Genomic DNA, 17735 nt, shown 5'->3' with positions numbered 1-17735 from the left:
AACACTGGCTAAAAATACCTTATTCAACAATGTTAGAAATCACTATTGTAGACATTCTATCGCTGAAGTATAAAACCAGAATGTCTGAAGTTCTCAGGCAATGTTCCCTCTAAGCTGCATGGCCACACGGCAACCCGAAAGTACCCACAGAGGCTACGCATAAGTTTGCCCCTTGAAGTTACCATGCATGAGCAGCCACACAAAACTTCTGAAGGACCCACGCATTTAAACAAATTGTCCACGAACTACAAAAGAAAATGAGGTTACACTGTTCGCAGGTTCTAAATGTACAAACAAAAGGATTATAGAATTGCATAATGGAATACAGTTTGCAGCATTGGTTGGAAGTTATTTGTCAGCCTTGGCTCATGGTAGCACTTTTGCATCAGTCAGCAGGTTATAGGTTCAAGAACCACTCCAGAAACCTAAGCACTTAATTCTAAGCTAACACGAGTGCAGTACGGAGTGTGCCTTTTGGATTGGACATTAAGCCAAAGCCCATCCACTTGTTAAAGTGAATGCAGAAGATCTCATGGCGCTATTCAAAGAGCAGCATGGAAGTTTTCCTGGTGTCTTGGCCAACCTTTAACCCACAACCAGCATCACTAAAACAAAATGACTGATTATTTCTTACTGCTGTTTGTGGGGCCTCAATTTGCACAAATTGACTTACACTTGCCTATGCAACTGTCATTAAAAAATTCACTGGCTATAAAGTGCTTTGGGATATTCTAACAACATGAAAGGTGTTATATAAAGGTAAGTCCTTTCTTTATCTTTCCTTTAATTGAAGGATATGCTACCCTTTTATTTGTCCCATTGGCCGTTTTTTGGGGAAAAACACATCTTCAGGGTCAAAAGGGCAGATGAAAAATTGCTCCCAGGCTTTTGCCTATATCACTTCCGATCAATCAGCAGAAATGTGACAATAGGCAAGTGGCAATTATTCCTACAATTATACCCCTGCCATTTGCAAGTGTTTGGCCTTCATTCAGCAGTTACCCACAATAGCATGATTGAGATCAGGAACTGAGCAGTCATGGGAACAAAACCTTACCTGAATTAACTATTAAATGAGTACTTCCAATGGAAATTCGTCATAATTTCCATAATTAATGTGTATAATTACACATTATGCAATGGTTTTATTACATTCATATGTAACTAAAATTCTTAACTTGGTTATAATGATCTACCAGTATGCAAATATGGTAAATCATAGTAGTCATGCTATTGAGCTCAAAGGACATGTTTTCTTGGGATTGACATTTTTAATACACCCAAGCACATATGTATTGCATCTGTTCTACTTATCAAATTGCAATTTGGCAAAATTTGTTTCCAAAGTTTAAAAATAAAACGTATTACGTTGCCTCAAAACCTCAGTTTTCGAATACACAATTCAAACACAAAGAAACGTCCACATTATGCCTGCACTAGACTGCTGGTGAACAGAAGACAGGTCGTTACTGGCTAGCTGCAAACTGAAAACAGCAACACAATTTTCTTACAAAGGGGTCAGCCTTGGCTCAGTGTTAGCACTCTCACACCTAGAGCCAGAAGGTTGTGTGTTCAAGGCCACTTCAAAGATTTGAATAGATAACCTAGGTTGGCACTTTAGTGCAGTAAGTGCTGCACTGTTGGAGATGCCATCTTTCTGATATGTTAAGCCAAGGCACCTCTCAGGTGAACGTGTAAGGTCCAATCGCACGATCGAAGAGCAGCAGAGGAGTTCTCCTGGTGTCTTATGCCAATTATCTATCTCTCAAACAATATTAAAATGGCCATTGTTCTTGCTGTTTGTGAGTTGTTGCTTTGTGCATATAGGTTGCCTAGTTACCCTAGAATAGTGAGTAGACTTCTAACATCTCTAATTGGTTATATAGTGCTTTGGGACATCCTGAAGTGGGGAAGGGTGCTAATATAAATGCTAGTCCTTTCCAAGAAGAAAATGTTGATGTTCAAGTGTAAATATTGCAAATTAATTTAACAATGGGTGGTTAAAACAGCAAGTGACAATCAGTGCAACTTCAAGCTGAGTAAAGATAGTATTAGAAAACAGGAATGAGTGTTCCATCACGTGAATGATTCTAGTATCTTAGGATGGTCTCAAGATTGGCTGAAGTCTACGTGAATGTAGCTGTAGAGATGACCACATCATTATTTATGAACATATACATTTACAGACCCCAGAACGCTCATGTTCAAAATCCATTTCTGGCTATCCTATAATTCTAAAAATTTGAAGGTAAATCTATTTCATACTGCATAAACAATAACTATACAAAAAGCTACATCTATATAATGGATTTTTAATATTACAAGAATTAAACAAACCACATTCATGCTTCCATCTGCTGATATTTACCAAAATAGCCTGAACTTACTCTTTTAATCCAGTTTCTGTACTGTTGCAAGAAATCTCTGAACTGAAGGATAAGCCTGTTGGAGACTGCCTTCCTGTAACACTGGAGGTCTGTGGACTTGTAGCAAAAGATAGTCCATATGGTTCAAAGTTCAACACTGTAGCAAAATAAAATTAAATATTTCAATTTGTTTTAATCGACATGCACACCTGGATAAAGTTAAATTGTCTAGAACCAAAAGAAATACAATTCTTCCTACACTTACTTTTGCTATGGAAAATGTTTGAATATTCACCTATCCAGCATTTAAACCCAGTCACAAAGATCCAAATGTTACGAGATTTCATTTGACTAATATTCTTTTCACTCCGTTGTGAAATACCTCCTGATGACATCTGTTTCAGTTCCACTTTGCCACTTGGTGGTGCTCCCTCTCAACAAACTGCATTTGCTTAATGAAGAATGTATTTTACATAAAATGCACTGCAGTATGCAATATCAATGGGGCATCAGACCACCTCAAGACCACCAGGTCCAATTTAAAGATAAAGAAAAAAACAGACTGAACAACAGAGAAAGAAATACTGTGATCAGAGTCAACTTAGATACAGAAAGAGAAATAGAGAGCACATGAGCACATTACCAGGTCCAGAATGGCTTGCTCCAAGAAATTGTTCCAAGTGCACTCTATGAACCCATCTTTCAGGCTACCTTTGCCAACTATTTGTAGATTAAAATCATCCATGATTATTGCAGTAACAAATAGGTACAACTAACCACACAGTCAGAGAAAGTTAAAATCAACCAGAGAGCAGGTTATATTAGACTTGGTATTGTGTAACGTGACAGGATTAATTAATGACCTCAGAGTAAAGGCACCTCTAGAGGGCAGTGACCACAATATGATTGAATTTTACATCCAGTTTGAAAGAGGAGTGGGTGTAAGACTAGTATATTAAACTTAAATAAGGATAACAATGTGGGCATGAAGCTGAGCTAGCTGAAGTGAACTGGGTTACTGGGCTAGGAGACATCAATAGAGAAGCTGTGGAAGACACTTAAGGGGATATTTCAGAATACTCAGAATAAGTGTATTCCTACTATAAAGTAAAATTTTAAGGGGAGAACCCACCATCCGTAGTAAACTAAAGAAGTTAAGGAAAACACCAAACTTAAGGAAAAAGCATATAATTCTGCAAAGATGAGTGGCAGGTCAGATGATTGGTCAGAATATCAAGAACGGCAAAGTAAAGTGAACATTGGCCCTCTCCAGAGTGAGAATGGAGAGTTAATAGTAGATAATAAAGAAAATGGACGATGAAATGATCAAATATTTTGCTTCTGTCTTCACTAGAGAGGATACAAAACACATTGCAGTAATAGATGTAACTCAAGAGGTGGAAGGAAGAGAGGAACTTGGCGAGATTACAATCACCAGGAAAGTGGTATTGACCAAATTAATGGAGCTGCGGGCTGACAAGTCCCCGGGTCCTGATGGGCTTCATCCTAGGGTCTAAGAGGTGGCTAATGAGGTAGATGCGTTGGTGTAAATTTTTCAAAATTCACTAGATTCTGGAAAGGTTCCATTAGACGGGAAAGTGCGCAAATATAACCCCTCTATTCAAAAAGAGGGGGGCAAGGGAAGGCAGAAAACAGATAACTATAGGCCAGTTAGCTTGACGTCTGTCACGGGGAAGGTGTTAGAATCAATCAATAAGGCGGCTATATCTGGGTACTTAGAAAAACAAGGTAATCGGGAATCGTCAGCATGGTTTTGTGAAAAGGAGATCAGGTTTAACCAATTTATCGGAGTTCTCTGAAGCAGTAACATGCTGTGTGGATAAAGGAAAGCCCGGTGATGTACTGTACTTGGATTGACAGAAGGCATTCGGCAAGGTGCCACATAAAAGGTTATTGTGCCAAGTAGGAGTTCATGGTGGCGGGGGTAACATATTAGCATGGATAGAAGATTGGCAAGCTGGCAGAAAACAGAGAGTATGCATAAATGGGTCCTTTTTTGATTGGCAGAATGTGACAAGTGGAGTTCCGCAGGGGCTGGGGGCCTCAACATTTTACAATTTATAATCAATGACGTGGATGAGGGGAGCGATGGCATGGTAACTAAATTTGCAGATGTCCGAGGAGCGGAGGTTCACAGCGGAAGCAGCAGGAGCGCAGCCGGGGGGGGGGGGGGGGGGGAGAAAAAGAGAGAAAAGAAAAAAAAAAAGTGACATCAGAGTGACATCACATTCAACAGCGCGAGCCGCCGGGATGAGTATACAGGTAAGCTTTTAATTTAAATGTAACTGAAATCAAATATAGAGTAAGACTTGATAAATTTATTAGTATATAAACTATAAACTAAAGCGGATTTTAAAAAAAACTAAAGACGAGTCAGAAATTTTAAAACAAATTAAAATCTAATTAAGTAAAAGAGAGATGCGGGGCCAGGCGATGTGTTGTACTTGCATGACTGTACAGGGCACCTGTGAGACTGTACCTGGAGTACTGCATACTGTTTTGGTCCCCTTACCTGAGGAGGGATGTAGTTGCATGGGAGGCAGTTCAGGAGGTTCACTAGATTGATTCCAGAGATGAGGAGTTTGTCTTATGAAGAGAGATTGAGCAGTTTAGGCCTTTACTCTCTAGAGTTTAGAAGAATGAGGGGATATCTAATTGAGGTATATAAGATGATTAAGGGGATTAACAAAGTAGACGTAGAAAGGATGTTTCCTCTTGTGGGGCAATCTAGAACGAGAGGTCATAGTTTTAAGGATAAGGAGTAGCAGATGTAAAACAGAGATGAGAAATCACTTCTCTCAAAGGGTCGTGAGTCTGTGGAATTCACGACCTCAGAGTGCAGTGGATGCCGGGACATTGAGTAAATTTGAGGAGTTAGACAGATTTTTAATTAGCAAAGGGTTGAAGGGTTATGGAAAACAGGCAGGAAAATGGAGTTGAGGCCAAGAGGAGATCAGCCATGATCGTATTGAATGGCAGAGCAGGCTCGAGGGGCTGAATTGCCTACTCCTGCTCCTAGTCCTTATGACCTTATGACACAAAGATAGGTAGGAAAGTATGTTGTGAAGAGGACACAAGGAGGTTGCAGACCGATATAGATAGGTTGAGTGAGTGGGCAAAAATCTGGCAGATGGAGTATGTGGGAAAATGTGAAGTTGTTCACTTTGGCAGGAAGAATAATAAGCACAGTATTTCTTAAACGGGGAACGACTGCAGAATTCCAAGGTGCAGAGAGATCTAGGTGTTCTAGTGCATGAGTCACAAAAGGTTAGTATGCAGGTACAGCAAGTAATAAAGAAGGCTAATGGAATGCTATCCTTTATTACGAGAGGAATTGAAAATAAAAGTAAGGATGTTATTCTTCAATTATGCAGGGCATTGGAGAAGCACTTTGAACAGAGCAGCATGCCCGCATTTAGCCACCGCCGCTGAGCCCCCACAATATTGCATTTAAATAGGGGGGCGCAGTGGCCACCCCAATGACGTAGAGGGGGCCACCACATCCTCGGCAATGGCGTCTGGTTCCACCACGCAGGGGCCATTTTTAAAAAGGCTTTTAAGCCCTTACAATTAATGTTAATTTTTAAAGGGAAATTAGGAATTTTTATTAAATACAAAATTAAGTGATGGAGGCCCCTTCCCACACTGTCCCCAACCATCATTTTATTGCCCGAAATGACCAACAATTGATTTTTCAAATACCCAAATTTCCCCCCCAACCTTCAATCCTTTGCCCTTCAACCCTTTCCCACCATCCCCACATCCAATCAAAATTGTTTTCCCTGCTCCTCCACCCCTCCCGCCCCCACTCCGTGTGGAGTTCCATAGGCCTGACGGAGGCTGTAAAATCAGCGTGGGATGGCAGGTAAGTTAATTTGAATATCTTTACTGTCAATTTACATATGGAGATGAAAGGCCCGCTGCCAGGCAGTGGGGGGAGGGGGGCAGAGCCATACCAAGGCCCCCCCCACTGGCAGTAATATGCAGTGGGTCCTTCTCGGCGTCACAGGTTGAGACTGGCCTCTCCCCGCAGTATTTTACCGGCAGGTACAATTCGGCCCTGTCTCCTCATTTAAGGATGTAAATGCTTTGGAGGCAGTTCAGAGGAGGTTTACTAGATTGATAGCTGAAATGGGCGGGTTGTCTTGAGGAAAGGTTGGACAGACTGGGCTTGTTTTCACTGGAGTTTAGAGGAGTGAGGGCAGACTTGATTGAAGTATATAAGATCCTGAACGGTCTTGACAGGGTGGATGTGGAAAGGATGTTTCCTCTTGTGGGAGAGTCCAGAACTAGGGGGCACTATTTGAAAATTAGGGGTCGCCCTTTTAGGACAGAGACGAGGTGAAATATTTTTCTCCGAGGGTTGTGTGACTTTGGAATTCTCTGCCTCAGAATGCGGTGGAGGTGGGGTCATTGAATATTTTTAAGGTGGAGGTAGATAGATTCTTGTTAGGCAAGGGAATCAAAGATTATCTGGGGTAGATGGGAGTGTGGATCAGCCATGATCTTATTAAATGGCGGAGCAGGCTCGGCAGGCTGAATGGCCTACTTCTGCTCCTAATTCGTATGGTTGTATGGTCGTAAAGAACTCTACACTTTCAACTAGAAGTTAAACTGTTTTAACAGCAGAGAAACACAGCTTGTTAATTTTTCAATACATTCCCAACCTTGCAATTTAGAAATAGTTAAGCATTAAGCTGGCATGATTAGAGGGCAATGTTATGTGCTAGCAGCAAATGGCATTAAAACCTGCTGCAAATGGGCACTATCCAAAGAAGAGCAAGGTGCCCAACCAATACTATAACAAGGTTTAGAGATTAATTTTATTTATGGTATTGATTAGACCAGAACACTCTGCTCCTCTTCAAATAATACCATGTCATCTCTATTGTTCACTCTTGGTTGTAGGATATATGGTGCTGCTACAGAATAGTTGCCAGGTTTCCCTACGTAACTGTCCCCAAAAACGTATTTGTTGCATGAAGTGTTTCAGCCTCATGGATACAAGTATTTCTTTCTTTTGTGCCCCTAGCTCAAAGCAGATTGTGGGGGCGATTCATATCGAAAGGGTGATCTTTAGTCTCCAGACATTCTTGGTTGTATGGTATTACACAAGTGGAAACTAGTGACTAGGCATTAAATTGTTTACTAAAGAGAACTATATAGACTAAATAGCATGAGAAGAAAGCAATTTGCTCAAATGCCAAGAAAATGTGCATCATTACTGTCTAGCCTAAACATTTATTAGCTGGAGGTGGATTGAGCTGTTAAGCTAATAAGCAATTTCTTAACTGCAATTTATGGACAGTCTGAAAAAAAATTGCTTTCCTGCTGAGTCACATAATTGATCAAGGACATTTATACAACAGACCAAACATTTTAAAGCTGAAACTTATGAAAGTGGATGAAATGTAAATGCCACTTGTAAGCCTGGCTGTGTGTCAACTTTTCATGAGTCAGAACTAACCCCCAACAGCCGCCGCCCCTCTCAAAGCAATCTGATTTCATTTTTCAAAATATTATATAAAAATTTCACTAGATACAACAATATACCCACGTAAATATTGGGGTTCAACAATGCGCCCAGGCACAGTATCACTAGTGCTCAATCTACAAAACTTCTAAAAGGCATGAACCATCTTCAATAATTCCTGACCACAGGACAGAAGCTGCTGACAATGCTAAACAGAATTTTCAAATGAACTGCTTCAAGTATCTAGTGTGGTAGAAATACAAGGGCCTTTGATCCTTTATAGGGATTTTGTAAATGCAGCAGATGGAGGGAGTGCTTCTTACCACTCAAGATGCAGTGAAGCAATGGTGAATGTACTGCCTGTTTGCATATGAAATATGTACAATCATGTGCAAGTCACAATTAGATGGCAGGTTTCATTTATTGGGGCCCACTAAATTGATAATCTAAAATTGAATGCATCTTCCCACATCAGCCTACCCTGTATTGTGGTGCAAAATAAAATGAATAGGAATTGTACAATTGACTCTTTATCAAAGGAAAATAATAAATATCAAACATTAAACAATAAAACTATATAGAGTGTAAAGATGCAGTTCAACGAGAGTAGTTGAGTTTCCTGAGTTACCAACCCCAATTTTAAATGGGATGGGTCCAGTACATGCACAATGCAAGCAGGCCCCAAAGTGGACAGCACACCCAGGGACATGAAGGCCCAACAGATCTTAATGGGAATTCAGCAGCAGCAGACTGCAGCCAGGGCTCCAAGGGAACGATTCCTGGCAGCCTATTGAGGGCAGAATTGGGAAAGCTCTGGCCACAATCTGGGAGAGTAGCCCAGGGCTGCAGAAGCCCAAGATTTTCTTGAGAGACATAATTGTGAGAAAGTTACCTTACTGGGCCTCTTCTCGACCATGATCCCCACACCACCCATCCCCCCTAAGACAGGTTTGGCCCGATGGTGAAAACATCACTGCATCCCTCATCCAGACCTCCAGACCTCCAACTAAAATTGCAGATTCAGTCCCGTACCCAATTTGCATATTAATGATGAACCTCACTTCCATCATGCAGGGTTCGCATTCAACTGCTGTAAAGAGCAGATTAAGATTAGGACAGGGTGGCAAGGCAGCAGAATTAGAAGGGGTAAGTAGCTGGCCTCATTTTAACTGTGTCTCTCCTGTCCAGTTTCTGCTGGGCTCCAGGATTTGTGGGGGGGAAGGGGGTGAGGGAGGCGGTGGTATCCCAATTTCTTCTCTACCAAAGTTAAGCAACGATAACTATCACATCTTCTTTCGAAGCTGCCTTTCAAACCATTTACTTGCAAGTAATTTCAACCATAGCTCCATCCCCTCCTTTCCCAGAATTACACTGGATGCATACATGACATGTCTATTTTTGGGGAACAGTTCACTGTCTAGACAGCAACACAAACTTGAATTTAAAATTTGCAGTTTTATTTACCAACTTTCTCTTTGCTGAGCATGTTTAAATAAATCTTATAATCTGAAAGTTATAAGATATACAACTTAATATGTCCACAAATTCAATTAACCATTGTCCAAAACAGAAAACCCTCTGAGCAGGGATTGAAGAAGATCTGGCATTTCAAGGATATTAACTATAAAAAATTCAATACACCATATTTTTTCTGCTCACCACCTATAAAACTACACAATCATTTCATTAAAAAGGGATTGATTTGAGTTTATCATTAATTTCATCCAGATACATTGATATTTCTTCTTGCTTCCTCACCTCTCTAGTTCTGCAACTGCAATGCTATTTAAGCATCATTAACATCTCTGCAGCAGCAAATCTGAGTTATAGCTGATGCCAATACATAAAACAAATCAACATTTTTCCCTCCGCTTCCATCAACAAACATACAGCTAATGGGGAAGTGGCAAAGATCCTAGTCCAAAAGATAGCTCATTGTGGGATTACTGCAGCATGACCTGTATATCAAAAAAAATCTATTCATCACTCATAGTTGTGATCAATAAACTGTTACAACTGTGGTGCTCTTAATCCATTGAACAGAAAAGGTTTTGCTACATAACTATTTCTTAGGAATGCATATATGCCAAAACAGAAAAGTAGCAACCCTCAGAAAGCTGAATACTCAAACAGCTCTGATATGTGAAACCAAGTAGTTACACGACATTAAGTCGAGTGGTAGGTACACACAACATTCCTTTACTTGTACTGGAGGGGTTAAAAAAAAACTTAAGTACACAAAAGTGTGAAGGGAAAATCCAAATGTTGACAGTACATCTCTGGCGGGCACATTTCTAGGTGGATCCAGGGTCATATTCCCCTGGATAATTTTGAATTTTTATCTCAGGAATTATGCATTCGAATTCATTCCAAAAACAGTTATACTGTAAAAATAGAGAAATCCAGTGACGTTTGGATTTTCAACACTTACCTAAAAATTACCAAAATGATTTCCCCACATCCACTGAATTCAATCCAACACCCCCACTGCCCTTTCAGAGATGCATTATATTATGCACAGAAGTCTCAATTCCTACAAGGCTGTGTGTGTAGACATTCAGTTTGTCTCCTGGGGTGGTGACTCCTATCCCATATAATTAAACTATCTTTCACCAGACTTTTAAATTCCAGCAGTTTTTTTAATGCCTCCTCCTTACTTTCGGAAATACCGAATGACTCACTCCTTCGTGAGGCAGCACCCAGAGATTGGAAATACACTTTGCCTGCAATTCAAGCACAAGCCCCATACCACTGATGAGCAGTGAATTAGTACATTAATTCAACTGCTTCACCAGTTCACCAGAAAAGTGATGCCAGTTAGTTGGAAATTTTATTTTTACCTTTTCCTTGGGACAACTTCTCTTCTTGTCTTTGATGATGCGGCTTGTAAGGTGCAGCTCCACGACCCAAAGCATCAGCAACAAAACCATCAAGAAAAGACAATGAAGCATCAACCTAAGTAAGCAAACAGCAAGCTTGCTCATGAAGTTACACGGGCATACTTTTCTGACTGCAAGTTATATCTGCAGATAGAATTGAAAGGTCGTTGAAACTTTACAATCTAAAGCTCAACAGAATGTCACATTCAAATTGCCCCTTCTCCTAAAGCTCATCAGCAGGTTCTTCAATCATGCCATCGCAGGTGACCTCGCCTCATATCCACCATGTTCAATTTCTAACAGTAATGGCCCAGATAATCACTAGGAGCATGGATACCAAATGATTTCCCCCCACCACCATTCCCCAACTCAGAGACTGAAGGTAAACAGTGTCAGTTTGCCTCAGTGGTAGCACTCACCTCTCAAATGAAAAGATTGTGGGTTCAAGGCTCATTCTAGGACATAAGCACATAATCTAGGAGTGCTGCATTGCAAGAGGTGCTATCTTTCAGATGGGACATTAAACTAAAGCCAGATTTGCCTGATCAGGTGAGCTTTTTTTCCCCACCCCCCTCAAAAGAGGATCAGGAAATTCTCCTGTCATCCTCATCCCTCAATCAATACCACCAAAACAGATTACCATATCATTCATCTCATCATCGTATGAAAATTGGCTGCCATGTTGGCCTACATAGCAATGGTGATTGCACTTCAAAAATAATTTGCGGATCACTTTGGGATATCCTTGGGAGGGGAAAGATGCTATATAAATGCACTTTTTCTACTGAAAGCTCTGTTGAGTTCAGGATCAAATCTGGGACCTTGCTGCTCTGTTAGTTCCACACCAAGAACTGCACTTAGGAATTGAGTCAACCAAGAAGCTGACAGTTTTTAAAAATAAAAATGATTTATTCTGCACTGCCAAGGATTAGTCCATGTTCAGCAGTTCTAGCCCTAACTAACCATATCAGTGTAGTCTTGTTAAAAAAAAACATACCATTAGGGACTTACCACTATGTCATCACAACTTGCATCCAGAGGTAAAACTGCATTCATTATCTCTCTGTTCTCAACAAGCTGCTTCAACTCAAAAGAGCATTGTCTCAAACAAGAATCCATTGAATTGCCATAGTTTTGCATGATTTCAGGAAATACTCTGACATTCAGTATCACATTAAAGAGTTTGGTAATTGCACTGAAGATCCAGGCTTTTGTTTCTAAGTTTGCAGAGCATTTCCCGAGTAAACAATGTAGTTTCTGTACAATGTCTTCTGGTTTGGCTTCTGTTTTGAGGTAGGAATACTCTCCCAGCACCTGATACATGTGTCATACAAAAACATTTCAATCATTTCATACCATCAGTACCACAGATTTTCTGATCAAAATACAGCAACCCATTTATGAAGTACAGGTTGCATCAGGGTTATGGTCATAAAACCTTGGTCACTATGTCTCAGCACAATTGCCATGGTCATGTCCCTTACCTGTGGCATGAAGTGAGATATGCAAAACAAGTACTTTATGACTGCTCTTCAAAAAGGGCAGCAAAACAACAAGAGCAGCAATGAAAATAAAGTACAAGCTCCTAAAATGACACAGGAAGCTTATTCAGTTAGTTGCTGAACTGTAAAAGCCAGAAAGGGCCCCCAAGTCTGACTAGTCTGCATTGAGATATTGAATTTCAGACAGAGGGGTGGAATGGGAGTTGCAATTGGCATCAACACCACTTGGTTAGGCAGGGGTGAAAGAAAATAACAGCCAGCTTCCTGCTCCCAAGTGTTAACAATCCATCCCACCCGTGAGCATATGAATAGTGGGCAACATCAGGTTTGCTGCACTCCCTGTTGTGGTCAAATAGCCAGCACTCAAAGTTAAGGTCCACATGTGAACAATGGCGAGGCATCCAATGCCATTGGAACTGCATTCCAGCAAAGAGTCAATTCCTTCAGGAGGGGAAAACTGATGAAAAAAGGTACAAATAAATGGGCATAAAAAATTTGGTCATATCAGTGTTGTGTTGGGCTATGGTTGCAGAAGTGTTTACAAAAGATTTAACCAAACACAGGATTAACCAAATCCCTGTGCATAATTAGCCAGTGAAGAAATAATACAAACTGACACATCCAGTTCATTAATGCTTTAGCCAACAAGCAGACAGCGGAATGTCTGCCTTGTTGTGAACAATGGGTGTGGGTCTCAGGACTACTTGTCACTTAAATTCACCAGTGTCTGGGATGGAACTGTCAGTTCTCAGTTAGACAACAAGGTGCAACACCTCATTATGTTGGGAAGCTCCATCATTAGTGTGGAAACAGTGATACAGCTAGCTCATTCCACTACAAAAACAACCAGCCACAAAGAAATTCTGGTGGCACTTAGCGAGGCGCCAAAAGTTCATTCTGTTGCAGCCTCATGATTGAAGTCCATGTAGCATGGTACCTTGCAAACAAGACAACAATCAAATTCAGCCTAACATTTCAGCAAACCCCCGAACTTGATCTACAAGCAGTATATATGAAGTGGAAAGATGGAACAATTACTTGCTTAAAACCTATTACATCTGTAATGTTTTCTAGTTCTGATGGAAAAGGTCACAGACCTGAAATAATTAACTTTCTCTCTCCACAGATGCTAACTGACCTACTTAGTAATTACAGCATTTTGTTAATATTTGATATTTCCAGCATCTGCAGTTTTTTCACCTTTTGTAGAAAGATGGAACCTTTGTCACTGTTACATCAATGTCATAATTGGTTCTATGCAGTTGAGTGGGATCCTCTTGTGGTCTGCCATCAGTCTATGCAAAACCTGCACTGTTCATTGATAGCCACATCTAATCAGTTTAGCCTCCTTGATAAATATTTCAGAATGAGATTGATAGCACAATATATACCTGAAAGATCCCTATCCTGCCGAGCGGCTAGCCTACTTCATTCATTTTGTTTGTAATCTTACCCAGCTCATAACTTGCAGGAATCTCTGAGGATATTGCATATTATCCTTTTCCAAAAGAGCAACGTAGGAATTCACTGCATAAAGCCTCAGCTGTTTATCTTCCATTTCATCATCAAATCCTACAGGGAGGTTAGAAAAAGTTGCATTTTAAATATTAGAACATGAGCTGTAAATGTTATCAACAGAATATATCTTCAAGAGTCACCTTTGGAAAAATCTAGTCTATGAGTCTAAATTATATGGCTGAACGATGTATATTACCAACATTGCCACCAAACTACTGGAACAATCCTGTTGCACCCACATTTACAAATCAAGATAGAAAAATACACACATTAAAAAAAAATGTTTTGATGAGTTTAAAAGTGTGATAAAAGGACTGCCTTGGAGTTTGTGTCAGAGATGAAAAACTGCAACTGGTAAGAATTTAAAAGCTTTTCCAACTGCCATGTAAAAGGCATGACATTAAAAGAGCAATTAATGAACTGAAATCACTGCACTAGGAGTTAAAACTTTCCAAGACTTATCTATAATTATTTAATTACCTTCAGCCAGCAGCCTCAGGAAGTTGTTTGGGATATCCGACGGTATCATATCTCCGCCAACTGAGAACACTGCATTCATGGTTTGTATAAACCACTCATTGTTGGGAGCATATGTTTGTGGGTTGTCAAGGACAGAAACCAAACCAAGATAGAAACTATTTCTGCAACCTACATTTTTTGGGGTTAGGAGAAATGGGCAAGGTGTATTTCAGTATGAAGTTGTATTGAATAATATAATCGAAGGAAGGGCAATTTTTTGGTTTGCAAGTGTTTTAAAATGTTAATCTGAAATTAGCGTTTCTACATTAAATCCCTTTTAAGATTTTTAGCAAAACAAACTACAGATTAGTGTTCCCACTTTATTCTCAGCTACATTTTTCCAAAGATTAGCTAATGATGTAAGTGTTGCTCTGCATTCTTATGCCAGGCACACATGGATGTAATTAACAACCCAGCCTAGATGCTTTAAATTCATGTATCTGCTACAATACACTTCAACTTCAGGAAAGCTTGGACGAGAACAGAACAGCAGTAAAATTTATTTAAATCTAACACTTTCATTTACTCTATGGAAACCTTTTTTTAAAAAAAGGCAAGATGTATAATGTTCCAGACTTGCCAGCTATGCATATTGTTAAGTGAGGTGTAAATGTTCACTTTCTCTGCTGCGCTGCAGGATACAACCATCAGGGAGAGCAAAGATATTCATAAAGATTCTACAATCAAGTCAAATCACACTAGAAAAACAAAAATAGGACTTTTTTTTTTTTAAAAAGGGTCCAATCTTTATAAATATTTTTTCTAGTGTCTTTATATTCCCTCCATTCAGTGCCCAATCACTATCTGCCAAAAAGCACCCCATGATGTCACCTTGTATGTAATGAGTGATAGTACAAATGCAACAATATCACAATGTGAAATATCACTTTGCCAAAGGGGAGTAGAAAAAAGCTTTCCTGCACCCCACCCTGAAAAGTAGAACAAACATGAGACTTGGAAATCACTGCATTCATTGTCCCATCTATAACTCACTTAAAATACCAAGTAACTGTCTAGTGCCCAGGAACTGGTGAATCATTGGATTTTGCTATTTGTAAAATAAAATCTTCTAGTACACTGTTTCTACTTTAATTTACCACTGAAGAATAATTCACAGTGCACATTTCACAAACATTTCCAACAGAATCAGAATTACAAACACCATTTTCAATCAGTGCCAGTATGTTTTATTACTCAATCTCCATATTTTCAATCTCATCAACTCTCATTCTAATTATAAAGCAAATAGCAACATTGCCCATTAGTTCACACAACACCTACAAGTTTAAACTGATGTGCTGCGTTGAAAGGATATTTTTCAGCAAGTTCTGCTACTTTGCCAACCAAACTGATGGTGATGTATTCATCTTTGCTTTGCCTCAGATAGTCCAGCATTTTTTGGACTATAACAGCTACATTCTGCACATTAGTGATTCGGTAGAGCAGTTCTAGTGTCTGTGGAAAGAGCACAGCTCAGACGACATTAAAACAGCAAGATATTTTGACTGAAATCATGAATCATTTAAACAAGCTGTACAAAGAGATTGGGAAGGATTAATTGTCCAAGGCTCACACGCACTTTCTACTCTCCAGAATCAATCTTCACCCTTGATTTGCAACCTATAGTGACTCTTACTTAAATGAATTCACAAAAAAACTCAAAAGAAAATTTTAAATTACATGCTGGGTGAATAATGTGCTCTATGAATCATCACAACAATGTTTTGAACATTAACACCATTAGCCTTAATATTCAAACAACCTAGGTAAAAGTAACTCCTACCTCTCGCTTTATAATAGGGTCAGGGTGATCCAGGCACTCAATTATTGTCATTTGGTGCTGAAGAACTAGATTCAAATCTTGCTGGACTACATACGTGAGGGCTTTTAATCCTGGAACATTAAAACGCAGTAGTTCACTTTTCAACATGTACGTGCAATGTAAAATAAAAATATGATCAATCATTTCATATAGCATCCTTACCCAAATATTTCAGGTTGTTTTTGGGTGATAAGATAAATTTTCCATTACACTTTGCTGCCTTCTCCAACAAATCTGCCTTTGGATGAATAGTGTATACTGTTTGAATGCACTCAAACAAAATTGCTGAAAAATAATATTAAAATAGAAGTTGATACATTACAGAAGTTACAGATAGTTAATGTCGACTAAAGTTGTTCTGTATTGATCATTGCAAAGAAAATTATTGATTCCACCTTTTTAATTTAAGAATGTATTAAGAAACTGAGCATCTGTATTTCACAGTATCAACCATTGTTTGAGTCTAGGACAGATATATTAGCGATCTTATTCCTCAGGTTAGTTAAGAGGGATCAAAACAGACACAAATGTAAGAAGTCTCAAATAAGTCAACTTAAGTTCAGACAAAATAAATTATAAAAGAATCCAAGTACCATTTAAATAAGGCTAAAGTGTTAGCAAGTTGCAATTAATTTACTACACAAAGTTCTTACACTTTAGGAGAATAAAGGGACTAATGGTGGAAAGCACTTGTTTTATTGAATAATTACATGGAATAATTTACAGTGCATCATGTGGACATTTGAAATGCTCGTTAAGAAATACTGAACGATAAATTTCAAATTAAGCATTTAAAATAACAAGTGTGGCATATCCGCAGGCTGGGAATTTTCCAATGACCGACAGTGGAATACCTCATTTTCAACAATAACTCCTACTTATATAGCGCATTTGATGTAATAAAATGCCCAAAGGAGCATTATAAAACAAGGTATGACACTAAGCCACAAAATGAGACATTAGGTCAAATGACCAAACACTTGGTCAAAGAGGTAGGTTTAAGGAGTGTCTTAAAAGAAGTAAGTGAGGTGGACAGGTGTAGGGAGGGTATTCCAGAGCTTGGGGCCCAGGCAACTGAAGGCATGGCCACCAATAGCGAAACGATTAAAATCAGAGATGCACAAGAGGCCAGAATTCGAGGAGCACAGATACCTCAGAGGGTTGTGGGGTTGGAGGAAAGTAGAGAGATAGGGATGGACAAGGCCATGGAGGGATTTGAAAACAAGGATGAGAATTTTAAAATAAAGACATTCCTTGACCGGGAGCAAATGTAGGTCAGCATGCACAAGGGTGAAAGGCGAACGGGACTTGATGCAAGTTAAGATACAGGCAACAGAGTTTTGGATGAGCTCAAGTTTACAGTCAGGAGTGCACTGGAATAGTCAAGTCTAGAGGTAATGAAGGGATAAATAAGGATTCTCTGTCACCATTCCATATGGTGTCACATTCCATGTCATAAAATTGGTAACACAATCTTGGGAGGAAAAAGATGAAGTATTTTTGTGGGTCAATCGAATGCTATAGTCAGAATAACTTCCACCTTTGTTACATAGCAAGTGTCAAGCACTTGCAGGTCAGGTGTAACACTGCAACTTGTAATCACAGGTTGCAGCCTATCCCAAATCCACTAACTTA

General features: G+C 39.5%; 1 protein-coding gene across 1 annotated transcript in view; it reads right to left on the bottom strand.

Annotated features, from left to right (window-relative positions):
• The window catches only part of ap4e1 (adaptor related protein complex 4 subunit epsilon 1), a 50939-nt gene that overhangs the window by 12373 nt on the left and 20831 nt on the right, over positions 1–17735 (bottom strand). Inside the window, exons 9-16 of the mRNA XM_068017997.1 lie at positions 16263–16385; positions 16062–16171; positions 15594–15733; positions 14240–14352; positions 13695–13813; positions 11751–12053; positions 10701–10815; positions 2388–2523 (exon numbers count right to left, since the gene is read on the bottom strand). Of these exons, the coding sequence (XP_067874098.1) occupies positions 2388–2523; positions 10701–10815; positions 11751–12053; positions 13695–13813; positions 14240–14352; positions 15594–15733; positions 16062–16171; positions 16263–16385 (1159 nt within the window). The remainder of the gene's footprint in view (positions 1–2387; positions 2524–10700; positions 10816–11750; positions 12054–13694; positions 13814–14239; positions 14353–15593; positions 15734–16061; positions 16172–16262; positions 16386–17735) is intronic.

Source organism: Heterodontus francisci, chromosome 38 (assembly GCF_036365525.1).
Source record: "Heterodontus francisci isolate sHetFra1 chromosome 38, sHetFra1.hap1, whole genome shotgun sequence".
Lineage (NCBI taxonomy): Eukaryota > Metazoa > Chordata > Chondrichthyes > Heterodontiformes > Heterodontidae > Heterodontus > Heterodontus francisci.
Note: the sequence above shows the minus strand (reverse complement) of the source record. Positions and strands in the feature narration are given on the sequence as shown.